Genomic DNA, 22,963 nt, shown 5'->3' with positions numbered 1-22,963 from the left:
GTTTCCTTTTGTAGAAAAAGATAAGCAAGGGTAGGCCATGTTAGGGTCTTCCAACATTTCCATGATGTCAGTCCCGAGGATGAATGATGGATCCAATTTCGTGATTCCGATTAACATTATTATTGCTAACAGCATCAAAGTTGAGAACAGAGACGAGGTTCAAGAATGTTAAGATCAAAACTTGACTAATTAGCTTAAAACTATCAACTAGACAGAAAAAATCACATACGCATTATTCATGCCCACGAGAATACGATGAATATTAAGTCAAAAAAAGGCTCTTTCCATAGGCACCGAAGCCCATCTTAAAATGGGGACCTTCTATAAATCAGGAACGATTGGTCAGTCTAATACTGATATAACAGATGACAAGCTTATTCTTTTATTTTGGGACGCTTTGGAGGTTGGGAGCTGGACACAGAAACATCTAACTCAGGATCCTCAGGAGCTTCCGTTTCAGACACCTTCTGCTTCCCTGACCGCTCCAGTGAGCCTTCTTCAGATTTGGTGTTGGCTTTAACTGGATCAGTTTCAGTCTTACCAAGGTCCACCTTGGAAGGCTCCAGTTCACTTTTGTCAGGACAAGCTTGCATTGCATCTAAAGGGTCAGCGGGGTCGTCCAAATTCGATGATGTTGCCTTCAGCGTGTCGATACCCGTCTTGCATTGCTTCTCAAACATCATTTGAAGATACTTCCCTTGTTCTTCTATCCGTAATTGTAGATTTCTTTGAATCTGCAGAGAACGGAAAGTTACAAATAGTGCATAGCAAAATAACCAACTGAGAAACACACAACAAAAGAAAAAAGTATTAAACAAATAGAATTGGGGTATATAAGCAACAATCAAGGAACATATGAATTTGAGGGTTCGAAGTTTGACCAAAGCCTAAACAGTACAACAGTGCTATAAATGTTTCCCAAGCTTTGGCAGCAGAGACAAGTCAAGTTATAACTCAAAACCGTGATCAATTAGAAAGAAAAATCCTTTTCCAATAAACAAATTCATACCTCAAGCTGTTCATGCAGCCGTTTCTGAACTTCCATCTGCAGCCGCAGAGCTTCAGTGATCTCGATACCCCTGTTACCCAAATCAAATGAGCAGAGAGTTTCTGAAAAATTTAACATGATAATGCAACCAACAATGAGATACGGGTACACAAATCTATTGGTAGAAGGTTGATTCATTTGACCCTTTTCCCCCACTTAGAGAGACCCCAGTCTGGGATTATCACATTTAAATAGTGAACAGTTAGCAGTACATTCCAGGTGCTAAAGTTAACAGTTCGCAGTATCTGCCAGGTGCTAAAGTTAACAATATCTTGGTCCTATCGAACCCTTGGTCCTATAAAAGAATAATGATTAAAAATATCTTCCAGGTGCTAAAGTTTAGCGATTGAGGTAGCTCATATCCTCCTATTCTGCTTATAAAGCCTCTTTCCAGGTTATTTTTCCATTATGTTTTTCCTTCCCGAGGCTGACTTCCCAAGGTATCACGAATTAATCAGTAATTGACTTACGTTTTCAAATCAAGAGAAGTCATTTCTTCAATGGGAGTTAATTTCTTCTCCGAGGACCCTGCATAGAAGATTGTTTAACAGCACACTACATTAACTAATTAAGAAATCCTTACATGTAAGGTATAAATAGTAAATGAGGTCAGCATAGACATGCCAACCACAAAGTCTCATGGTAGAACATGAAACTCAAGGAGATAAAAACAAGCATTTCTGCACAAATATACCTCAAGGATAATAATTTCAGCATCCTGTACAGTATTGGGGAATAGACTAAAAAAACAGAGATAAATAATCTGAAAACATCAAAGAATAATAAGAAAATTCAAGTATTCACCAAAATACAGCCTGCTCAGAAATGATATGGGAAAAATTAATCATACGACTTGGAAAATTTTACAAATAGTACAAAATTGAAATACCGCAAATCAATTTATGGGAAGAGGGGCATTATAAAGGATAAAAAAATAAGTCAGAAGAATTTCTCATTTGGTGGAATCAAAAACAAGAAATACACAAAGGGTAACACTGCTAAAGATCATAATTTTTCTCTAGCCCACACAATCTCCAGCACCAAAGCACAGAAAATTAAGTAATGAACAAGAAATATAGTTTTCGAAGAGAAAAAAAGATTTTGCATCTGACTTTCATTTGTCACAAATTTGGTGCTTAATTATGTCTTGTTTTATCCTCCGTCGCCAAAAGCTTCAGCAACATAGCAGATTTGCATCACAATAAGAATAAGAGATTCCTAATCCGAAAACATATGCACTTCAGAGATTCAATTTTGACCCCAGAAAAATTAAAACAAAAAATATAGACGGGGAATGCATACTTAAAACATCCCTCCATTCCCCCTTGTATATCACTTCTGGAAACAAGGAAAATGCAAGCAAAAAGAGGCTGATGCAATGGGATAAAATATTAAAAGAAGAAACAGAATGAGAGCAAAATCATGCCTACATAAATACAATCAACATATACACTAAATAGATATATGCAATTATGCATACAGACACACATCTAGATAATATACATACAAATGTACACATGTATAAACATGGAGGAGGCACATGCTATATACCTTCAGATGACTCTGGTCTGTACCTAGCAGTCCTGTATTTCTGCAATTCAAAATGAACTCCAGTAAAAAGAAAGTTCTCACAAGCACACATACACACAAACAGTTTCTATGTGAAACTCTTTATTGGTGAAAGAAGTATGTGTACCTGCAAATGACTTTTCACATGATAGATAGTCAAGCTTTCAACTTTCATGAGCTTTAGCACACCCTTAGGAGTTGCTCCTGCAAGAAGTAAAAACTTAATTGAGGTAGAAGTTTGTATCATACACTAAGAATTCAGTAAAGCCCGAATAGTTACACACTTTCACTACCGCCAAGTTGGTTCACAGCCTCCACAAAGGCCTCATGAAGTTCTGGTGTCCAACGCATGCGCGCCTTGGCGGGGGCACTATTAGCTGAGGAAGGAGCAGTAACAGAAATTATTTCCCTAGATGGAGCTGGAATGAGTTCTCTAGAAGGAGCAGGAATGATTTCCTCAGATGGAGCAGGTTGTTGCTGATGAAGTTGGGGCTGCTGAGCTGAAAAATTCGAAGATGGTTTGGGAACCTGATATTTTATCTGAAACAACATAATCACAACCCAATTGGTTTTTCTTTTTTCATAACAATGACAGATATTATTCACTAAACTTGAAAATCTATATCAAGCACCAACTATACGAGAAGATCTCAACCTTTGGTTCCATATCTGTAACATTGTTGTCAACAAGAAGCTCATTCCAGTTAGAAGTCAAAGCATCATCATCAGTAATTAACTGGTCTGCCCATTCCTGCCAATCATTTCGCTTAACAAATTCTTCAGCAGGCATAATCCCACTACAACTACTGCTCTCTAATTGACTATTCTCGATATGGTTATTTACAGGAAAATCAAGGAAACCTGGCAGTGAATCTGTACACCAGGAACCACTGTTTTCTTTGGAATAAGGACAAGACGATGTAGATTGAAGAAACCCTGAATGAGAAGAATGGGGTAACGGCAAAGACACAGAACCCGATGACTGAGAAATGAAGGGATTGTTTTTTGGCTGTTTTTCATGAGATGAAAGAGCTGAGTAGTGAAGATCTGTTGAGAATCCTGATGATGATGAAAATATGTGACCAACTACTCCACTGTTGGAGGTTAAGTGACCTGCATGCACAACAGGCCTTGTCATAAGTTCTCTTTCCATGGACACCTGTTGCGAGTCAGGCAACTTGGGATATGTCTCTTCCATAGGGGTTGGAAGGACTGGTAAAGATGAAGACATTGCTGCAGAAACCCCCAGGTGAGTAAACTGTTTTGCAGCTGATCTCTGAATGGACAAAGCAGGGCGTGCCTCCATCAATAGCCCTAAAACCAGAAAGGAGCATCAGTAATTTAGTCATTAAATATTAGCTTAGCTTGTGATAGTGATGATAATTACCAACTTAAAACCTACTGAAAGCACACCTTTTGCTTGTTATTGATACCAAAATCACAGAAAGGGGTCATCAATTTTCACCTGTGAACAGAAGGATAAATCCATTAGTGCAAGACACCATTAAAACCAACCATCATAAAATGAAAGCATTTTTTGGCATGAAGATGATAAAAACTCTCCCAGAACCCTGAAAATGTTTTCAGAAAAAAAACCCCACAAGAATGAGTTTACAATTGCATCACAGCGTCATCAGTACATGCCACTGCAAGCCGTGATTAAATGAACCCCTTAAAACTAAGAGTGGAAGAACCCTATTATCCGAAGGAAACTTATCCAAAAAAGAAAGCAGAACGTATAAAATAAAAAGATTTCGGTATTGTCTTTTTTTATGAGGCAGTTGATCATGTAGTTGCAACGCTACATAACACAATCAAAAGTTCACATTCATCAGCACTAAACCAATTATTTGTCTGACTTTGAAACACCCTAAAGAATAATCCAACTTATGTCAATCAAACAAAACAGGAAAAAAATTGCCAGAAAACAAAAATATCTACAAAAATACTTAAGTTAACGAATATAAGTTCACACTTGCTTTCACTCTCTCTTAAAACCCTACTTCAGCTATAAGCCATATTCTATAAAACAGCCTCCTTCACGGAACCCCGACACACGATCACAATTCAAGTGATAATCAGCTCCAACAATTCAAATTTCATCAAAACATGCAATTCATCCAAGTAAAAAAAAACAGCTACAAAGAAAAAGCATTGCACCCCACCATGCAAAACAATTGCTATATCCAAACGAAGCATAATATCCACCAAAAAAACGAACCAATACAAACAACAAATACCAATTCAATCGAAACCCAACAATACCAATTTGGAAAAAAACGCAAAATTCAATCAAAACTCCAAATGGGCATTCCACGACAAGCAATAAAGCCTGAAATTCCAACCCAAAAACCAAAAAATTGAAAAACTTTATCAAAAGGGTATATCAAGCTCGTACCTAAAACCTGATAGAGCACCCCAAGTAGGAGAATTGGAGCCCGAAACACGCAGAATCGAATCAAAACCCAGAATTTGGCGCAGGAGGAGGGAGATACGTCTAAAATAACAGGCGGGTGTTTTTAAATTCCGTCACCGGCGTGCCCATGAGCGAAATGAAAGGATGTGAACGGTGACGAGTCACACGAGTGCGCTTTGTTTTTGTGTCCCCTTCGGCTTTGGCCCTCGTTTGGGGCTCTCTCTCTCTGCATTTTTAACGAACAGTGGATGTCTCCACGCGCCTCGGCAGTTCGTTTTAACGATTTCTCGTAAACATATGCGTGGGGCCCACAGTGGTGGCGGACTGTGATTGGTAGGCAGGGTAAATATCTGGTGCGGTGCACGTGGGGAAAGCGTGACAACTGAAATGTCCTTTGGAGTTGCCCAAAAGCCCAACGTGGCCTAAGACAAGACATTACTTCCTTTGTTTTTTTTTTTTTTTCCTTCCGTGTTTTCTGTTTTTGTGGGCTTGTCTTGGGTCTTTACTTCTCGGACCCAAACTTGGTCCATATGGGATGTTGAGTGGACACGTGTAAGGAACCGAGATGGATAATTAGAATCTTGGACAAACTGAGTCAAGTGAAAAATGCTCAAGGAAAATTCAATACTCAAAATGGGATTTTGTTTTCATGGCCTAACCAAAATGGGATTTGGTTTTAATTATGCAGATTTGCAATGTTAATGACCTTCTTAAGCTTGCTTCCAGCTGTTTAGGTAAGATTCTTAGCATAAAAAGGTTGTAAATGAAGAGCAATTATTTTTACGCGTGTTCGGGCTTTAATAACAATCACGCGGTAAAGATCATTCCTATTTCTTATTAAGGTAACGTAATAACTTAAATTTTTATAGATTTGACGAAGTTATTAATAATAAAATTAAAATGTTTTTTCTTCTTGTTTTTTCTTTCTCTGCATAATTGAAAACGTTTGCTTGGAGAAGTAGAACAGTGTATAAAATAACAACGTGTACCTGAATTGAGCCATTTTGAGTCCAATTTCAACAAGTAATGCCATATGCTATAATTAGCCCAGAAGAAAGCTTCTTTTGTTTTGGGTTAAGAGATGGAGAGGTAAAGGGAGACAAAGTTCCAAAAGAAATCAACATCTAATGATGCCATTTCAATAATTCAATGGATTTAAAAGGGGGAAAAAAAACATCAAGTTGTCTCCTTGACTTTTGAGGTACTTTCCTTTGAACATGCAGGAACTTCAAATGCAGAAGCACTTAAAACCCACAACTTTGCAATACAACGCAGCAGAGCATATAGTTCATACCCCACCACCACTAACATTGAACTGAGAAAGGACAAAAGTGCTTTTGTTTTTGCTAGTCAAATAAGTGCACAAAGAAGCAAAGAGGAAATGATTCGCTGGGGTTGCTAAGACCCGTTTGATAAATGTTGTGTAATCTGTGTGTTTTTTCCTTTGGGGTTCTTTAACCCCCTTTTCTCATCAAAAAAAAAAAGAAGCAAAGAGGAACAGCAATATTGTGCTTTATAATTTATAATTTATGGACTGAAATTTCATGCTAATTGTAGTACATGGAATTGGGTAATTTGAATGTCCTTTTGGCAACTGGAAGGCCCTCAAAGCTGCTCCATTGATCTCCAATGATGCCCCAGATGAGGTAGCCTTCATCAACCAATCTGTGCCTTGCCTCAGACTTGTATTTTTGCACTTCCATGAACTCATCTTCAAGACCCCTGTAATTAAAACAACTCCTGTTAAAGTTTTCAATTTCAGGCAAGCTTAATTACACATAAATAATCAACAAAAAGATGGATTTGAAAGCCTTGGTGATAGTTCATTATACCTTAATACAAGACCAGTCCATCCATGGTATCCAACCTTAATGAGATTGTCCACACTTGAGGATCTAAGGTTTTCCCTTCTTGAAGAGATCAAAAATATTTTAAGTCCTCTGTTTTTGATCTCATGGAAGAGCTTCAGTGTGTGCTCAAGAGCTGGTGCCTTACTCTCTCTCATCCATGCCTCCAAAGAAGTTGCATTGATCTTCTCTCCCCTAGTTTGGGATTTCCAAATCCAAAAATACATTTTACTCAGGTAATTAAAATTTTACCCCAAGAAAAACACAGTAAAAACCCACTTACCCAAAACCATGTTTCTTGAAGTAAGGAATGGTGGAGAGAAGTGTATCATCAACATCAAAAATCCATGCATCTTTGCCATCACCTTCCAATGTGCAGCAGCTGCTCAAGTAGAAAGTGACCTCCTCCAAGGCCTTCTCTGAATCAGCCTTGTACTGAGAGGATGTCATGTATTTCTGAATGTACTGGACACATTCTTGGGGCACCACATCAAAACCTCTAATGTTGTTCACTTCCACATTGATCCTCCAACTCTCACAGTACTTCTTCAAGCCATCTCCTACCCCATTGTTCTTGTTTTTCTGGTTTTTCAAAATGTTCCAATCTGCTGCAACCACTAAGCCTGTGAAGAGGCTTGAAAATATTAGAAATCCTGTGAGTTTTCCCATTTCAAATGTGATGACAAAAAAGAAACGGGGATGGAGAAAATTATGGGTGAGTTGAGTCTAGATTGGGGGTAAAGAGAAGACATAATTGAGGGTGGCATGGGCTGTGGGGCATGAATTGTCACTGCCTTTTACTGGAGATCACATGGTGTATAATCAATTAAGTTTGATAGCTAGTAAATTGATTGTTGATTAATGAATGTGTAATGGACAACTGGACAAAAGGAAAATTTAGAGTAATGTTGAAGACAACTTTTGAACACCAATTATGATCCAACGTTTCATTTGTTTCCTTTCCGAACTCACTCGAGATTTTATTAATTTCCAACAAATAAAACATCGTCGCGTCAATTAGTGTCCAAAAGTTAGTGTAGTAAGTTGATTTCTAATATTTATGCTTTACAACTCATGAAAATTGTTCCCTAGTGATTTGTGTGCTCTTTGAGCATCATCACTTTGAAAACGCGTCATGCATAGTTCTGGTTTGATCAATGAATCTTAGCCGTCTGATTAAATGTCTTGTGGGCTTTGCAAGGAGACTCATAGTTTCATGAATCTCCAAAGTGATGTTATGAATCTCCAAAGTGAAGTTTTTTTTTTTTTTTTGGTTACAAGGCAGGCCGAAGCCAGAAAAGAAAAAAGCTAACAAGGCACAGCCCTACTTTGGGCTCTTCCTAGATCATCATCCAGCAACAAGCTTGAGAGGGAGACAGGAGCAGACTCATAGATATGAAGTCCCAAGGGTAACTCATACCCCAAGTTAGCAAGGTGATCAGCTGCTCTGTTTTGCTCCCTGTAGATATGAGAGACATTGCATCTCCAATCACGGTTAAGTAACATTTCATAGAAAAACATAATACCAATGTTTTTCTATGAAATGTTTTTTGTATGAAGTTATATAAACATAAAAGAGGAAAAAGCATCCAATGGACCAAAAAGAAAAAGCATCCAAGGGCTAACCTATTTGTCCTGTTTTAAATTTGAGTTGCAAAATTAGGCATAACAAACGGATGGCAAAGCAAGAAGTTTTGATAGATAGAAGTTGAGCAAAACAAAACGTAGGTGTTTGATTGATAATGGTCATTCTAGTTTTAGGGAATTCGTGTACGTTTGTCATATCGACAGTCGAAAAAGATCGACTGGGTGTTGTGAATGTGAAGTTTGAATTCTCTGGCATTTTAAAAAGAGAAGGAAACAAAAAAATTAGGTCAAGTTTGTTCATGGTTGTAATCTTGGTTGGAATGCAAAAGAAACATGGCAATGAGTGGACCCCAAAACCATCTTTGTAGAATTTACTTTATCTTTTTTACAAGCAAAGATAGAAAGATTGAAAGAAGAATAATATTTGCTCCACTCCACAAGAATGAGGAAACAGAAGAAATAGCAATTGTTAAGATCCCTTTTTTCCAACCATTTCAAGGTTTGGTTTCCTTCACATTATCTTGCCACAACATAAGTCTCACTGCAGAGAAACGAAATAGGTTGAAAATGAAACAAAATTTGGTCATGCTATTATTAGCCAACAATGTTGAATGTAAATCTAAGTAGCATGACTCAAAGGAAAATATCTATACATCTCAATGGAAAAATTGTCCATATATCCTTTGAGAGGACAAAGCATCACCGGAAACTATGAGGTGAAAGATGGTCATCGAAACCGTTGTCGAAGTTGAGAGAATAGCTTTGAAGATCATAGGTGTAAGGAGTGTAGCTCTTTCGCCATCCCACAGCTTGTTTCCATTGTGACTTCAACTTCCAAATCAACTTTCTCAAAAGATAGGATCCATGGCAACAACCAGTTGATGCTCTTCTTTCAATGCTAACAAGCGTGACCGCAGATCCGGTGCTTGCGATTCCCTTCACCAACTTCAAACACTGGATTTTCCAACAGCTAGAGATGCTAGAAACTTTCATTTTTAAGCTCCTTATCCACCTTGGTCTGTGTGTTGTTTTATAGAGAGCTCATATGAAATGAAGCAAAAAAGCACCAAGAATAATATACGGTTGGCAAGAAAACAAGCAGATGAAGCTTTCAAGTATCAATTCCCACTAGCAGGCATCATCAACGAGATGTCACAATCCCATTGGTGGAAGTTGATAAACATTATAATCAAATAGTCTATTCAACTTTTCTTTAAAACAATTCCCAGGTCCCATAGGTCCCAGTTTGGAGAAAAGATTGAAGACTTGCCTCTAGTGATGTAATGTCAGTCAAGTGATACAAAACTTTTTGAATGGATCGTCTCTAAAAAGCTGCTTGTGATTATCTGTTGTATTTGGCTACTGTTTCAATCAAAGGCTCTTGATAGTGAACTTTCCTGGAAGAATATACGTCACACGTGGGATGAGGTAGACTCTTACATCAAAAGTTCCCACCGGCCATACCTACATGAGCCATATAGTAAACAGATTAATCAAAAAAAATTTGAACTTGCCCCTTTATGACATGGTTGATCACACTTCACACAGAAAAGGCCCACAAAGATCATGACAAATTGTGTCGTGTATATTTTTTATACTTATATTATAAAAGGAATTAATCAAGACTCTGCTAACAAAGCATATATCTAAGCAAAATATAGCAAACCCTGCTGCATTTAGAATAGCTACCTAGTAAACCAGATGCAAATGAAAACCCCACAATCTTGAGAGGAGGAAAAAGTTTTGTTTACCCTTTGGAAAAAGAAAACAACCATATTTTAAATAAATTTTTGTGAACTTTATGTAGCCTTTTCATCACATGGTTGATTATACTGTACATAGAAAGGGTCCACAAAGATTATGAGAAATTGTGTCATGTAGATCTTCGATGCTGATATGGATAAAAAGTGAATAAATCAAGATTTTGCTACCAAAGCACATTCAATGGATCAAGCAAGGTGTTGATTTCTCTTTTCAAATCAAGGTCTTCTAAGAAATACAACTGAAGAATAATTATGACTAAGAGATAATTTCACACAAAAACACCACTGCATTTAGAATAGCCACCTAGTGAACCAGGAGGAGGAAAAAATTTGATTTTTGATCCATAAACTTACAGCTTATAATTCACCCTTCGGCAAAGAGAAAAAAAATCTTGAAATGATATCAAGAGTTGATCAACATAAAACAAACATTTTTTTAAAATAAATGAAGCTAACATTAGTGAAATGTATTTGTGGCAACAAAAAAAATCAACAACTTTAGTGATTGTACCATATATCTTATAAAATCATGACCCGCACAACTAAACTAAAAATATTTCAATCACAAGTTTCCTTCCAACTTTAAACTATTTATCAAATTTCAGCCAATATATTTAGTTCTACAAAATTTAAGCCCACATAGAGTTGCTTTGTATAACATTTAAAAAAATGCAATAAAGGACTAATGTTGTAAGTATTAATTCAGACTTGCATGGACGATAAACATTCTAAGACTGACCTGATACTGAAACATTTAATCACCATCACGACTTCGGGCAATTAGATGTGAGCCACAAACATGAAAAATGTAAAGGCACCAAATTCTCTCAGCAAGTTCACCTGGAAATAAGTTTATATATTAATTCTAGCATTTCCTCTATTTCATTTCTAAAACAGATGGGGGGACGGGGAGGGTTGACTTCAGAATTAATTGGATATATATACTCACAGTCATTGTGCTCCTTCATATCATGAGCACAGTCGCAGCATCTGCAAAACAAAATAAATGTGAATTGCAGCCACAATCATACATCTTGACAAACAGTATTAGTAGGTAGAAAAGGAGCTACAATACAAAACCTCATTGTTGAAAACTCTCCTCTAAACTGAATCTGAATTTCGCTCAAATAAAGTCTAAACAAGGGTGACCTGCAACACCAATTAGTAAAGGGGGAAAGAAAATCATTCAAAACCTATGACTCAGTCAGTTCCTCTGCAAACGAGATGATTGATTCAAATCAAAGTCCAAAACACGTCCAAACATTGCATAGAATGGTATAGGAATACCAGGATGGAATTGCAACGGCTACAAGGGATGGGGATATTTTCCACAACTGATGCAGCTGACTTCCCAGCAGTCCACTCAAATACTCGAGAATGTCACTATCCTAGTTCCACCACAAAAGCCAACCATGATTACTAATACAAGAAGATAAAGCATGAACAAGCAAAGAAGCATGTATACTTGTCAGCATTAATTTAGAACCTTTGTACTCACTGCTTCCTGTTTAGAAATAGGAGCTGTAGATCTTCCAAAAAGTAAGTTGCACACGTCATGATATTGCTCCGAGATATTTTTGCAATCATAAGAAACTGACACCAATTGTTCAATTAGAGAAGTCCATCTGCTTGTAATGCACCCTAGTAACAAGAGCTCCTGTTTCGAAAGGGAAAAAGAATTACACTTCTTATTCAGTGGTGTGGAAACATCATAGACAAACAGTTCAATTAGCTATATGTATTTTACAGCTCTGAAAGGGGCAACTTTAGCGTAATCTCTAGAATCAACAGTATAGTTTATTTCCTCAAGAATGAAATTGCCTATATGATTAGGTGACGCCCCCACACCTTTCTTATACAAGAACTATACAATACACAACTCTAAAGAAAATAACCACGCGACCACGGAAATATTGCTGGAGAGAATCAATCCTTCAGGGAATTCATTATATTACAAAAGTCACAATTCATTCTTATTTATTTAACTGAACTGACTTACAATTGTTTCGCACAGACCATCATCACTGCAACCTGCTGAAACATTCAAATTCAGCCGTTCAAAAATTTGTACCCACTGAATCTTAGAGGCAGCAAATATCATGCTGGCACCGGACACTAATTGAATAGTTCTCTTATCAAGAAAATAGGAGAGATTCTTTGATTTCCAACGGTTCCATGTCAGAGAACCAACCAACCACTCTACAATCCTGAATAAGGAGCCACAAAATATTCAGTTCAGGTCATAGTTGTGAGATCCTGAAAACATACATACAGCAGTAAAATTTTGATTTGTCGTGTAAACATCTCTAGATATCTACAAAAACACTCATGAATGAACTAAATGCATCTCAGAAAAGGAGTTTATGAGGAGACATACAATCCTCTATCACAAAGAGACTAGCCACTCACTCCTTAAGCCAGACACATACAGTCTTAATACAACTCCTCAGACTAAATCTTGCACATAGGACACAATTCACTTCACTTCCCTCACACACATTATTTACTCTTCTGTTACACACGCTTGTGGACACACATTTCCCACTTACTCTGGAGCATTTTCATGCTTTAGTTGTTCTTTTAACAAGCTATCATCAAACTCGCTCCAACTATTGTGTCTAACATTTTGAGAAAGAACATCTAAGCCTGCCTCAACCGCTGATATTAAAGAAACTTTAGACCACCGCTTCAAGAGCTCTTGCACCACATACTTGGTGAAACCATCACCGGCGCAATTTTCAATCTTTGTAGCTGGTGCAATGCTTCGTTGAAGCGTTGTATTCTGCAACTTCAACTTGTTGAAGTATGCATTCAGAATATCATGCTCAGTTTCTGATAACTCTTCAAGATCCATCTCTACAGTTGCCATCAGCAAAGCTCTGAGATGTGCATCCCTCAAAGGCAAGGTATGAATGAGATGTTCTAACACAAAGCCCCGTGCAGTAGTAAGAGTAGCAGATGAAAGATGTGCAAGCCCCTGATTGATCAAGCACATACAACTAAGCTAAGCAGGCTACACTTTAAACTTTTTCATAAGCAAAAACTAGTTAATTCAACAAACTTAAGGAGCCAAACCAATAAAATCAATAAAACTATAACCTTAGGAAGAGAAGCAGCAGATGTCATTTCAGATAGAGCTGCATCAAGTTCCTCCATAGAGCCCACATAATCATCTGAGCAGCCAAAACTTCCAAGGACCTAACAGCACCAAAAGAAAAATCTCAACTTACTGAACCCAACTGAAAGAGACATGAAATTCAGAGATACCCTTATCACTCAAACCAAATATGATTGGGGAAAAGCAGTGAAAGCTGACCTTCTCAAAGAAGAGCCCCCATTGGAAGGCTTTTTTGATGTTGTGGGAGTCCCAGTGGGCAAGGCGACCAGAGGATTGATACCCAGAAAGCAGAAGCAGTATATCTACAAAACCTTTGATCAGATTCAAGAGTTGCTCCAAGGAGATGTGTGGGTGGTTCCAGCCCATCGTCTTCTTCACTAAGCCACTGCCCAAGCTTACGACAGGAAATGTGAAATGGAAAGGCCCTCAAGCGGCGGTGTCTCTTTGGCTTTCTGGTTTTCCCGCCCTCCCCAACCTTTTTCCTTTCATTGGGAGGCTAAAATCAATCATTTTTGCTTTGTATTTTAAATATTTTTGCTTTTTCCTTTCATTGGGCGCCACGGCTTCTGCTACCGCTCGATGGCGCCAATCAGTGCTTACGACGTCGTTTCAATTCAAAAAACACGGACATTACATTGGCATTGATTTTCATACGACGTGTCGTCTGAAGGGTGAATTCCCAACCACACAGGACGACACATTCATCATCAGTCAGCAGCTGAACTGAAAAAACCCCAGCATTTTGAGATGTCGTGCACTTCCCTGCTCAGCCCTCCCAACCTCCCAACTCCACCGCTGCTGACGAAACCCAGCACCGCCAAATGGGCCAAACCCAAACCCATCACCTGCCACGTCAGCACTAAAATGTCCAGCAACCAACCGCCTGACCCAACTTCCCTCCTCTCCTCCGCCGCCAAACTCCTGTGGGGCGCCTCCCTCCCCCCCGGCCTCCTCATCTCCACCGTCCGTACAGCCTGGAATTCCACGTGGCGCATCATGATGTCCCAGCTCGCCCCCTCCGACCCCACCCTCGCCTACACCAGACCCCCCTCCAAATTCCGCGCCACACCCAATCAAATCCCCCGCCAAGCAGAAACCTCCCTCCACCTCTACGTGGGCCTCCCGTGTCCCTGGGCCCACCGCACCCTCATAGTCCGGGCCCTCAAGGGCCTCAACGACGCCGTCCCGGTCTCAATCGCAGCGCCGGGCCAGGACGGCTCGTGGCAATTCAGCAGCACCCCTATCCCCGATCCGAATACGCTCGTCCCCGGCCCGGATAACGCAAACGGGTTTAAAACCCTGAAAGAGGTTTATAAATCGAGAGAAGGAGGGTACGATGGGCGGTCCACGGTCCCAATGCTTTGGAATGTGAAGAAGAGAGAGGTGGTCTGCAATGAGAGCTACGATATAATCCAATTGTTCAACTCGGGACTCAATGAGTTGGCTCGGAATCCGGGTTTGGATCTCTCGCCGCCTCCATTGAAGGAAAAAATTGAGACTTGGAATAGCATAATCTACCCAAATGTCAATAATGGTGTTTATAGGTAATTAATTAGTAATTAATTAATTAATGAATTTAATCAAGAACTGTATATTTATTGGGATTTTCCATTTTGCAGATGTGGATTTGCTCAGTCTCAAAAAGCATATGATACGGCGGTGAATGAGTTGTTTGATGCGTTGGACATGGTGGAAGATCATTTGGGCAGCTCAAGATTTTTGTGTGGAGATGATCTGACGCTTGCAGATGTTTGTTTGTTCACAACTTTGATTCGGTTTGATCTTGTGTACAATGTGCTGTTCAAATGCACCAAGAAGAAGCTGATTGAATATCCTAACCTTCATGCTTACATGCGTGAGATTTACCAGGTACTGCCAATGCCATAGCTTCTTTTCACAGAAGCTAGTTAGTGCTTTTCTTTTACCAAGTTCTGATGAGACCGCTTGGGTGTTTGTGCAGATTCCGGAGGTTGCAGAAACTTGCAATTTTACTTCAATCATGGAGGGCTACTACAAGACCCTTTTTCCGCTCAACCCAGGAGGCATTCAACCCGTCATGCCCTCCGGGTCTGATCATGAAGTCCTCTGCAGACCTCACAACAGGAATTCACCGTCTCTTAGAGATAAAAGTGCGGCAGCGCTTTACATTTCTTGAGTGATACGGCAACTCAGTTAAGAACTTCAGATGTGTATACATGATATGCAATGGTATTGAGTTTCTTCATCTGCCTTCACACTTGAGGCCTTTTTCCTTATATTTGTACACTTGGGTGCACCCAAATATGATAATAAAAGCAGAATAGGCATTTCTGGCTACATATTCTATTTATAAAACACAATATCTAGCCTTACGTAGCAGCAACCATATATAGAACTTTAGAGTAATTTTAGCAGTCTAGCCTCTGCCAACATTGAAAGCTGCGGTGTCTGGCTTTTAAATTATCATTGATAACATTAGACACCAAATCGGCTATACATGTATAAAACCCTGTACAAAATCATCCAACAAGAACTATCCTCAGTTTGACACCTATCCTTGATATTGAACCAAAAGAGAAGGTAGCCACTACCCACTATCCATGAACTGACCCACCGACGTTCATGCTGCAATTGATGCAGATCTAGATCCTGTTGGATGCAGACATCAAAATGAATGTTAGCATCGGGAGCAACATGTAGTTCGGATTAAAAAATTATTTTCACAGACAAGGATGTGCAAATTTGGCGTCTTAGGGGGCAGAAATGGAAAATACACTTACTATTTGAACGTTTCATGTTCCTGCAGAATTTACTACCACATCGGCACTGGAACACCTTAACAGGATGATCATGGTCATCAAAGTCAATGCCATAATCCTGCAAACAGAACAGCCACATTATCCATAAAGTCATTTATACATTAACTTATTCAATATCTATATCCAGAACCCTGTCATCGAAATTATACAATAATACCATGTAATGCAGTCCAAAATGGAAATTGCTTTGCCTGTTCTAAGGTACCATATTGTGCTTGAACATTTCTAAAGGATGAAGCTAAATGTTGTCTTCGGGATAAAGGCACGCCAGCACACCATATTGAGATAAATTGTTCTGATCAAGGCCTCAAACATCACATACAGTTATAATCTACAAATCCTTCCATGTGGTTGTAGGTTCAAAGTAGGTACTCAAGCATCACTTATATTTAACCGAACAATATCAATCAAACCTGTCCTCTTTATGCATTTTTATTTCAATCAGCATGAAGCCTTTCACGGTAAATAGATAAACAGGTTTACCAAACATCAATTTACCATAGTTCGATGAAGCAGAAATGACTCAATTGAACTAGAAAATAGTAATAAAGATCACTTGTAAATATGGAATTATATGTACATATTGCCACAACCTATCTAGCATACTAAATCTGAAATAATTTATAGAATACGCCAGTCTGGTGAAATTCAAAGCTAAAAAGCATCTAATTAAAGTGGAATTAGTGGACAGTGGATTCTATGTTGGCAAAAAAGATCTTAGTAAGACTTGGCTGAATAAGTACAAGACTAAAAATAGAAATAAATTTCATATGCATAAGAGTTTCAGCATTTTAACAATTCACATGAAAAAAAAAGGTCCATTATGATACATTCAAGTTTTCAGAATGCTGATATTAAAATATCAACGTTTCTCCTCATATGGGAGCAGCTATGCTTATTCCATTAAAAACTAATTCTGAAAGGACAAAACAATTTATGCCATATGCATACCACCAACAAATACAATCTAATAAGATAAAATATACTCACCCAATTAAGCTCTTCCAAAGCATCCACTTTTCTTGTTGTGAAAAAAGCAATCTGCACAATAGAACATATAAATATGTCTTCAATCACCAACAAAGTTGATAACGATAACTATGCAAATGAAGGATCAAAGGCTCCATAACTTCACATACATGATAGTAGCAATGATCCGGGGTCTCCACTTCAACTGGGATTTCAACCAAGTTTGCATCCAAACATCTAGTAAGATACGAAACAATATCAGATATTCTGAAGCCTAACTCAATTTAACACAGTCAGACGTTTCTCCACACCATAGAATGTCATAGAATGAAGCCAATATGAATCAGCTCCTTCTGCTAGCAACCCTAGCTATGACGGGCAACAAGTTCAGGGAACAAATTCTACAGTTCAAGCTCTATTTTAAAGCAAGTTGCCTCTTTCCCTAGACACTCAGGCACAAGACCAGTAAACTTTCTTAAGGCGTGCAAGCTTTCCAGCAAGAGCCTAATGGCTCTGCTACTGATACAATGCTAAAGCTCCTGGTGCATAAATTGCAGCTTCTCTCATTTCTACTCTGTTCTTGTGCAACAAAAGAGTAACATGAAACTGTATTTTAACGCAACAAACTCTCAACATGCATTGCCTACTGCTAATTCCCTTTTAACTAGGTAAGTTTCCTTTTTGGCATCCTCAGCAAGAGTCAGGTTACTACAATTTGCAACTACATTCTAACCATCCTTAGTTATTTTCCTACTATACTATTTCTGATCCTAAGTATAAAAATTCCATGCATATGCGGAAACCAGAAACTTATAATGCCCCAAAATTTACAACTTCTGTTTGAGCATATGCAAAATAGATCCCATAGTTATAAATATCTTAGTAAAAGAAGATTAACACATCATATGAATTGACTATTAAGGACATGATTAACTGAAAGTTAACTTTGTCGAGCAAACAAAAATTTGGCTGTGGGCTAGAGGAAGTGAACTTCAAAAGTTTACCTGTGATTAATAAACCTAGCAACATTTCCATATTTTGTTGCATCCAAACAGAGAGCTTCTTCATTCCTCAAAACTGCTTTCAAACCCCAATTTGCATCCAGGAGCACTGGATAGGGACGTTTCCCACTTCTGGCGCTTTGAATGTTCCTCTCCTGTAACTCTTTGCTGGTTAGCACTTCTCCAACATACTCACACACAAAGGCACCTTTTGGCAGGTCCTCTAAGGTTCGTAGACCCCAACCTTTTCCTTCAGAAGTAAAAAATACCTGGAAAACACAGTGCAAATTAAACAGAGAAGCTGTGAGAACAGACTAAAAGTACCATAGAAGAAAACTTTATTGCTAACATTATAACTTCAGACAATATAACTAATAAAATTTAGGCACAAGATTTACATCAAGAAGAAAATAAACTCCGTCAAATAATGACAAACTAAGAACATTTTCGCATAAATTCCGACCTGCAACTTGCAATTTATGCCTCTCTGGACCACTCGATTGCCACATTGTATGACGCAGCCACATTTGCTCCAGCATTCTTTGATAAACTTTCTCCTTGAGTGGCCTTTGCATGGTTCTAAACAATCATCATTCTTTACTCTTTCAAGTGGGCAGCTTTTACAATATAAGGGATGATGTTGTTGAGGATTTCGAGTCATAGAGATACACTCTTCCAAGAAATCATCCTTCACAAGGCCTTCTGGGGTGTAAGCAAACTCCCCGCCAGTCTGACATGCACAAGCACAACGTGCAGGCACTGATAGGCAATCACCTAAGCAAGTTGAGCAGCAATCCCCATCCCCAATACCAGAAAGACAGAAGTTAACATCAGCGTCTCGGAAAACAAGGCTTCGGGAGATGTAGAAGAAGGATAGTGGACACTCGCTGTTCATTTCATTTACCCATGGTATTGTGACTCTTTCTGCTCCTTTAGTTATGTCATTTATATCATGATAAGCCCTTAAATCATCAGTAGTCAGATCACACTGTTGAACAACAACCAGATCACGAGAGTCTTCCAATCCACCTTCCTTATTAACCCCAGAAAAACCATTAGAAGCAGTCCTCCCACAGGCTTCTCTGCATTCACCAAAACCATTCAAAGACAAGGGAAGTCTGGGAACTTGAGGAGCAGTAACCACAGTAGGGTGTTCAATACTAACAGACCCGTTTAAAGAAAATGACTGCATACATAATAGTTCCTTAGTTCCACCCCCAGCATCCCAAGCAGTAGTTTTTCGCAATGCATCAAGATTTGGTGCTACACTAATTGATCCATCCTGTGATTCACTATTGGAATTAGATCCCAATTCCAAAAAGCTCTCACACATATGCGCCAACAGATTCTTTAGAGAAAAGTTTGGGTCAATAATTTTGTATGAGTGCAGACATTTTTCCTCCGTCATTTTTATAACGGCATCTAGATTAGGCATATGAAAATCTGGTCTTCCAATAGCTGAATTACAACTGAAAGAAAGCTTTACCTCTCCTAAGGGTGAAGAGGCAACTTCTAAGTTAGAAGGAGATTCCTCTTCAATGGTTGCAAGCTCAGAGTTTGTATTCCCCTCATTATATGAAGCTTGAATACCATTTGTTGTACTTTCTTTCTCTTGGGATGCCACATGTTCTTGATCATTCTGTTCCACGGTTGCACCATCTTGGAGTATAGGGTTTTCTTCACTTGAGGGACCTGCAGAAGAACAAAACAACAATCATTCTACGAGAAGATTATTGAAGGTAATAATAATATCCAAAAGAATTTTAGTCCATAGATAGTACTATGCCTTTGATGCTAATAAATGTCGATCTTAGTTATATTCCATTCACAGTTAAAGCAGATTTTCCTGGTTCCAACTATCCATCTGCTGGGATATCAATGATAGCATAGTATAAGGCAAACAAAGATGTACCAGGTAGAATGGCTGCAATAGGAACCTCATCTTGTGCCATGTCATCAGTGAAGGGCTCATCTTTAGGCTTCAGTAATTGATGAGTGTTAACATTCTGTTTAGGCAAAAGAATGATGCCTGGTTCCGCCACCACCAGCTCCTTAAAGCGTACTCCGTGAGGTGCCAAGGGTTTAGACATTACAGGTTGCTTGCCTTTGTTTTTATTACCAATATGGGGTGAAATTGGTTGCTGCAATTCTGCCCTTGACTCAGGTGACCGTGTAATGTCCCGTAGCTGCTGGGGAGAACGAGTACCAAGTAGCCCATCTTTCTCAACTTTTGGTCGTACTGATGAAGTATCACCCAACATAGGGTTGCAGGAATTTGGGAATGGTGAAACCTGACCCTCATGACTTTTTCGCAACCTTTTAAGGGGACGTTCCCGCTGATGAGGCAGCGGCAATTCTTCCTCCATATCACTCTCCAGCTATAGACAATAGGCCAAAAGGCACGTTAACAGATATAGGTAGAAGGGTGAGAATGCAATAAACACAAGCAAGGGAGTCAAGTGTACAGACATCAGCATTTGTAGATTTCTTCTTCTGTGATGAACTCTCATGACCGCTTGAATGTAACCTTTTTGAGGTACGACTAGCTTCATGATGCACCTGAGGTTCTTCCTCCATATCTTCCTCCTGATAAGTAATAGGCCATAGATATGTCAGAAACTATAGCCACAAGTGTGAGAAAAAAAAAACAAGAAATCAGAGCACCAGAACCAAGGGAATTTAAATTATATACATCATAGTTCTTGCAATTCTTCTTCTCTTCCACAACCTAACAGAAGAAATCAAAATCAAGCAGGCATAAGTAAAGGAAGGAGAGAGAGAGAGAGAGAGAGAGAGAGAGAGAGAGAGAGAGAGAGAGAGAGAGAGAGAGAAGAAGAAGAAGAAATGGAATAAAGAATGCCTGGAAAAAATATAAAAGTGCACCTCATTTTCCTCCTCATCAAATATAGCATCTATAAGCACTCTATAATTCTCTGCTTCGATCAGTTCCCAGTTTTTGTCAAATAACTTAAAAAGTCTCTTCAACACTGGTTTGACCTGTTTTTCATTAATACCAAGCTCTGCCATTGCTTTAAGGGCTGCCTGAACTTTTGGTTTTTGCGCCATCACTGTCCGCTTACCCCTTATTCTGATTATGAGCCGCCCAGTGCCAAACTGTACCTACATATTCCAAAATTTCTCAGAGAAGATGCCCAATAGGAGTCTAAAGAAGTAGATATGCGAGTCCATTATAAAATTAAAAGGCTACAACCATCGAAACCTTGTAACTAAAATACAGTCAACATAAGAGTACTAGAGCATGCACTGTCTCACTGAAAAACAATTGGATGTTCCAACATCCTTAACACTGCACAAGCAACAGTTTTTTGGAAATCCAGACAAAACGATAACAGATTCAACTAATCGTGTCCTAGTGGGACAAATATCAATTTTATTTATTTCCCATTTCCCAGCCTGCCCAGCATAAACAAAAAACCAATTTGAAGTGTAAGGAGGAATAGCATGTTTCTACTGGAAAAGCTTCAGATCAAAACGATGGAGAACTGGACTCTCTCTCTCTCTCTCTCTCAAGTCTCAACACAGTGGAAGAGAAAGAACTTGAAGCCCCAAATATACATGCATATACATGCATGCAAAACATAGCACTATTATCAACACAAGTCTTACCTCGAAAAACCCTTGGAGCTCGATTCAAGCTACCAAGACCTGAAAATTACCCATAAACAAAAAAGAGTGAGAAACTAGAAGAGCCTTCTCCTAGTTTATTTCGCCTACAATTTTCCCAAGAACCAAACGACCGAAAAATAAAAAGAAAAAAGATGAAACAGAAGTTTCAGAAATATGCTCTCAAAACAAATTAACAAAAAAACAATCTAAACCAATGTACCAAGAAATTCGTGGAAATAAAAACCCAGAACACAAAACTTGAAAACATTTTCGGGAAAAAAAAAACCGAAAAATTTTGAGAAAATTGGAAAAATGAGAGGTCAAAGGATCGAAATTGCTTTCAGAAAACAAAAATTGGAAGTGAGGGTGATGAGCTTACCAGCATTTCGAAGAAATTGAGAGAGCGACAGTGAGAGACTGAGAGTGTTCTTTTCTTTTTGGAGTAAATAGGGTTTTAGAAGAATGGAAATTGCTTTCGTTTTACATATTACTCTGTCACTGGGGTTGTTCTTTAATCTAGTAAAGTGATTCACTGCGAGAGCCACTTGTCATCAGTTAAGGGCGAGTACTCTATCGTCTGGGATATTTGGTTGACAATTGAAAAACTTGGATTAGTGCTATGCTATCATGCGCCTGGAGGGTGAAGAATCAAAACTTCACCTTTGTAACGTTTTGGCTCTTTTGTATAATTTTAGATGGTGGACTCGAACAGCTTCTCAGTTTGATTAAAAACAAACACAGGATGTATAGAACAGAAGGTTAGCTAAATTAAACATGTAATCTATAAAAGGAACTAGTTTTATTAACGATAATTGTAATATGCACTCCCGGATGAAAGCACAAAAATATTGTTGCTTACGAAATCTTTCTTATATGGTCATTTGATTTATGCACAATTGCCTTTTTAATCTTAGAAATGAACCTTTGATCCACGCTTCTTTAATACATCTCTGATTAAAATGAACATTTAATTTTAGAGAAATTCTATTAATGATAACATTCTCGTAGTATACCAAGAAGCGAAGTTTACGCATACAAAATCTATCTCAAATAATTACTTAATTTAAGTGCAACAACCATTTTAATCTTAGAAATTAACTTTTGATCCACGCCCCACTAATAACCATCCTCAATTGAACCAAGCCAAGTGCTGGAGGAATGCCCCAAACACAAGTTTTAGCTTGCATAGCCAAAGTCATAAATCTCTCTGTAAGTTGCCC

General features: G+C 38.6%; 5 protein-coding genes across 11 annotated transcripts; 1 reads left to right on the top strand and 4 right to left on the bottom strand.

Annotated features, from left to right (window-relative positions):
- Positions 1-158: 158 nt before the first annotated feature.
- Positions 159-5,287, bottom strand: LOC110771331 (phosphate starvation response 1). 2 transcript variants are annotated; one of them, XM_088245301.1, is made up of 9 exons: positions 5,016-5,287; positions 4,005-4,082; positions 3,273-3,931; positions 2,902-3,157; positions 2,745-2,821; positions 2,600-2,639; positions 1,519-1,576; positions 1,010-1,079; positions 159-734 (listed from the first exon to the last, which is right to left on the bottom strand). In XM_088245301.1, exons 3-9 carry the CDS (start codon positions 3,921-3,923, stop codon positions 375-377), a joined length of 1,512 nt encoding a protein of 503 aa, XP_088101427.1. In that variant the 5' UTR covers positions 3,924-3,931; positions 4,005-4,082; positions 5,016-5,287; the 3' UTR covers positions 159-374. The 2 variants fall into 2 exon arrangements, with proteins under 2 accessions (XP_088101427.1, XP_021831311.2); XM_021975619.2 differs by having other exon boundaries at positions 4,031-4,082.
- A 1,242-nt stretch (positions 5,288-6,529) lies between these two features.
- On the bottom strand, positions 6,530-7,771 carry LOC110771342 (acid phosphatase 1-like). Of its 2 annotated transcripts, none has more exons than XM_088245199.1 (3): positions 7,164-7,771; positions 6,866-7,075; positions 6,530-6,773 (listed from the first exon to the last, which is right to left on the bottom strand). In XM_088245199.1, exons 1-3 carry the CDS (start codon positions 7,547-7,549, stop codon positions 6,581-6,583), a joined length of 789 nt encoding a protein of 262 aa, XP_088101325.1. In that variant the 5' UTR covers positions 7,550-7,771; the 3' UTR covers positions 6,530-6,580. The 2 variants fall into 2 exon arrangements, with proteins under 2 accessions (XP_088101325.1, XP_021831323.1); XM_021975631.2 differs by having other exon boundaries at positions 6,530-6,755; positions 7,164-7,754.
- Positions 7,772-9,738: 1,967 nt separating this feature from the next.
- Positions 9,739-13,959, bottom strand: LOC110771326 (fanconi anemia group F protein (FANCF)). 3 transcript variants are annotated; one of them, XM_021975608.2, is made up of 10 exons: positions 13,547-13,959; positions 13,330-13,428; positions 12,780-13,207; positions 12,230-12,437; positions 11,717-11,887; positions 11,518-11,618; positions 11,311-11,379; positions 11,180-11,220; positions 10,970-11,070; positions 9,739-9,931 (listed from the first exon to the last, which is right to left on the bottom strand). In XM_021975608.2, the coding sequence occupies exons 1-9, from the start codon at positions 13,712-13,714 to the stop codon at positions 10,985-10,987; spliced, it is 1,371 nt and encodes a 456-aa protein (XP_021831300.1). In that variant the 5' UTR covers positions 13,715-13,959; the 3' UTR covers positions 9,739-9,931; positions 10,970-10,984. The 3 variants fall into 3 exon arrangements, with proteins under 3 accessions (XP_021831300.1, XP_021831301.1, XP_021831302.1); XM_021975609.2 differs by having other exon boundaries at positions 11,729-11,887; XM_021975610.2 differs by having other exon boundaries at positions 12,942-13,207.
- A 23-nt stretch (positions 13,960-13,982) lies between these two features.
- Positions 13,983-15,664, top strand: LOC110771327 (Glutathione S-transferase family protein). The gene is made up of 3 exons (XM_021975611.2): positions 13,983-14,892; positions 14,968-15,217; positions 15,309-15,664. Exons 1-3 carry the CDS (start codon positions 14,096-14,098, stop codon positions 15,501-15,503), a joined length of 1,242 nt encoding a protein of 413 aa, XP_021831303.1. The 5' UTR covers positions 13,983-14,095; the 3' UTR covers positions 15,504-15,664.
- SUVR2 (SET-domain containing protein lysine methyltransferase family protein) lies at positions 15,620-22,241 on the bottom strand. 3 transcript variants are annotated; one of them, XM_021975607.2, is made up of 13 exons: positions 22,123-22,241; positions 21,744-21,782; positions 21,000-21,236; positions 20,809-20,844; positions 20,586-20,702; positions 20,029-20,494; positions 19,603-19,808; positions 18,580-19,398; positions 18,120-18,385; positions 17,286-17,352; positions 17,137-17,187; positions 16,108-16,204; positions 15,620-15,976 (listed from the first exon to the last, which is right to left on the bottom strand). In XM_021975607.2, the coding sequence occupies exons 3-13, from the start codon at positions 21,180-21,182 to the stop codon at positions 15,948-15,950; spliced, it is 2,337 nt and encodes a 778-aa protein (XP_021831299.1). In that variant the 5' UTR covers positions 21,183-21,236; positions 21,744-21,782; positions 22,123-22,241; the 3' UTR covers positions 15,620-15,947. The 3 variants fall into 3 exon arrangements, with proteins under 3 accessions (XP_021831299.1, XP_021831298.1, XP_088101380.1); XM_021975606.2 differs by having other exon boundaries at positions 18,580-19,808; XM_088245254.1 differs by having other exon boundaries at positions 18,580-19,808; positions 21,000-21,230; positions 22,123-22,237.
- Positions 22,242-22,963: the final 722 nt, after the last annotated feature.

The sequence above is a fragment of the Prunus avium genome, chromosome 8 (genome assembly GCF_965620075.1).
Source record: "Prunus avium chromosome 8, drPruAviu1.hap1.1, whole genome shotgun sequence".
Lineage (NCBI taxonomy): Eukaryota > Viridiplantae > Streptophyta > Magnoliopsida > Rosales > Rosaceae > Prunus > Prunus avium.
The sequence above is the reverse complement of the archived record's forward strand: the minus strand, read 5'-3'. Positions and strand labels throughout refer to the sequence as shown.

Coding starts and splice junctions, on each gene's coding strand:
- LOC110771327 (XM_021975611.2), top strand. CDS start 14,096: ATGTCGTGCACTTCCCTGCTCAGCCCTCCCAACCTCCCAACTCCACCG. Junction 14,893..14,967: donor GTCAATAATGGTGTTTATAG/GTAATTAATTAG, acceptor TCCATTTTGCAG/ATGTGGATTTGCTCAGTCTC. Junction 15,218..15,308: donor ACATGCGTGAGATTTACCAG/GTACTGCCAATG, acceptor GTGTTTGTGCAG/ATTCCGGAGGTTGCAGAAAC.
- LOC110771331 (XM_088245301.1), bottom strand. CDS start 3,923: ATGGAGGCACGCCCTGCTTTGTCCATTCAGAGATCAGCTGCAAAACAG. Junction 2,640..2,744: donor ATGTGAAAAGTCATTTGCAG/GTACACATACTT, acceptor TTTGAATTGCAG/AAATACAGGACTGCTAGGTA. Junction 1,577..2,599: donor CAGACCAGAGTCATCTGAAG/GTATATAGCATG, acceptor TCTTCTATGCAG/GGTCCTCGGAGAAGAAATTA.
- LOC110771342 (XM_088245199.1), bottom strand. CDS start 7,549: ATGGGAAAACTCACAGGATTTCTAATATTTTCAAGCCTCTTCACAGGC. Junction 7,076..7,163: donor TTCAAGAAACATGGTTTTGG/GTAAGTGGGTTT, acceptor ATCCCAAACTAG/GGGAGAGAAGATCAATGCAA. Junction 6,774..6,865: donor TGGACTGGTCTTGTATTAAG/GTATAATGAACT, acceptor AAACTTTAACAG/GAGTTGTTTTAATTACAGGG.
- LOC110771326 (XM_021975608.2), bottom strand. CDS start 13,714: ATGGGCTGGAACCACCCACACATCTCCTTGGAGCAACTCTTGAATCTG. Junction 13,429..13,546: donor GGGGGCTCTTCTTTGAGAAG/GTCAGCTTTCAC, acceptor TGGTGCTGTTAG/GTCCTTGGAAGTTTTGGCTG. Junction 12,438..12,779: donor AAGCATGAAAATGCTCCAGA/GTAAGTGGGAAA, acceptor CTCCTTATTCAG/GATTGTAGAGTGGTTGGTTG.
- SUVR2 (XM_021975606.2), bottom strand. CDS start 21,182: ATGGCGCAAAAACCAAAAGTTCAGGCAGCCCTTAAAGCAATGGCAGAG. Junction 17,353..18,119: donor GCTAGGTTTATTAATCACAG/GTAAACTTTTGA, acceptor GTATCTTACTAG/ATGTTTGGATGCAAACTTGG. Junction 17,188..17,285: donor CGGATCATTGCTACTATCAT/GTATGTGAAGTT, acceptor TCTATTGTGCAG/ATTGCTTTTTTCACAACAAG.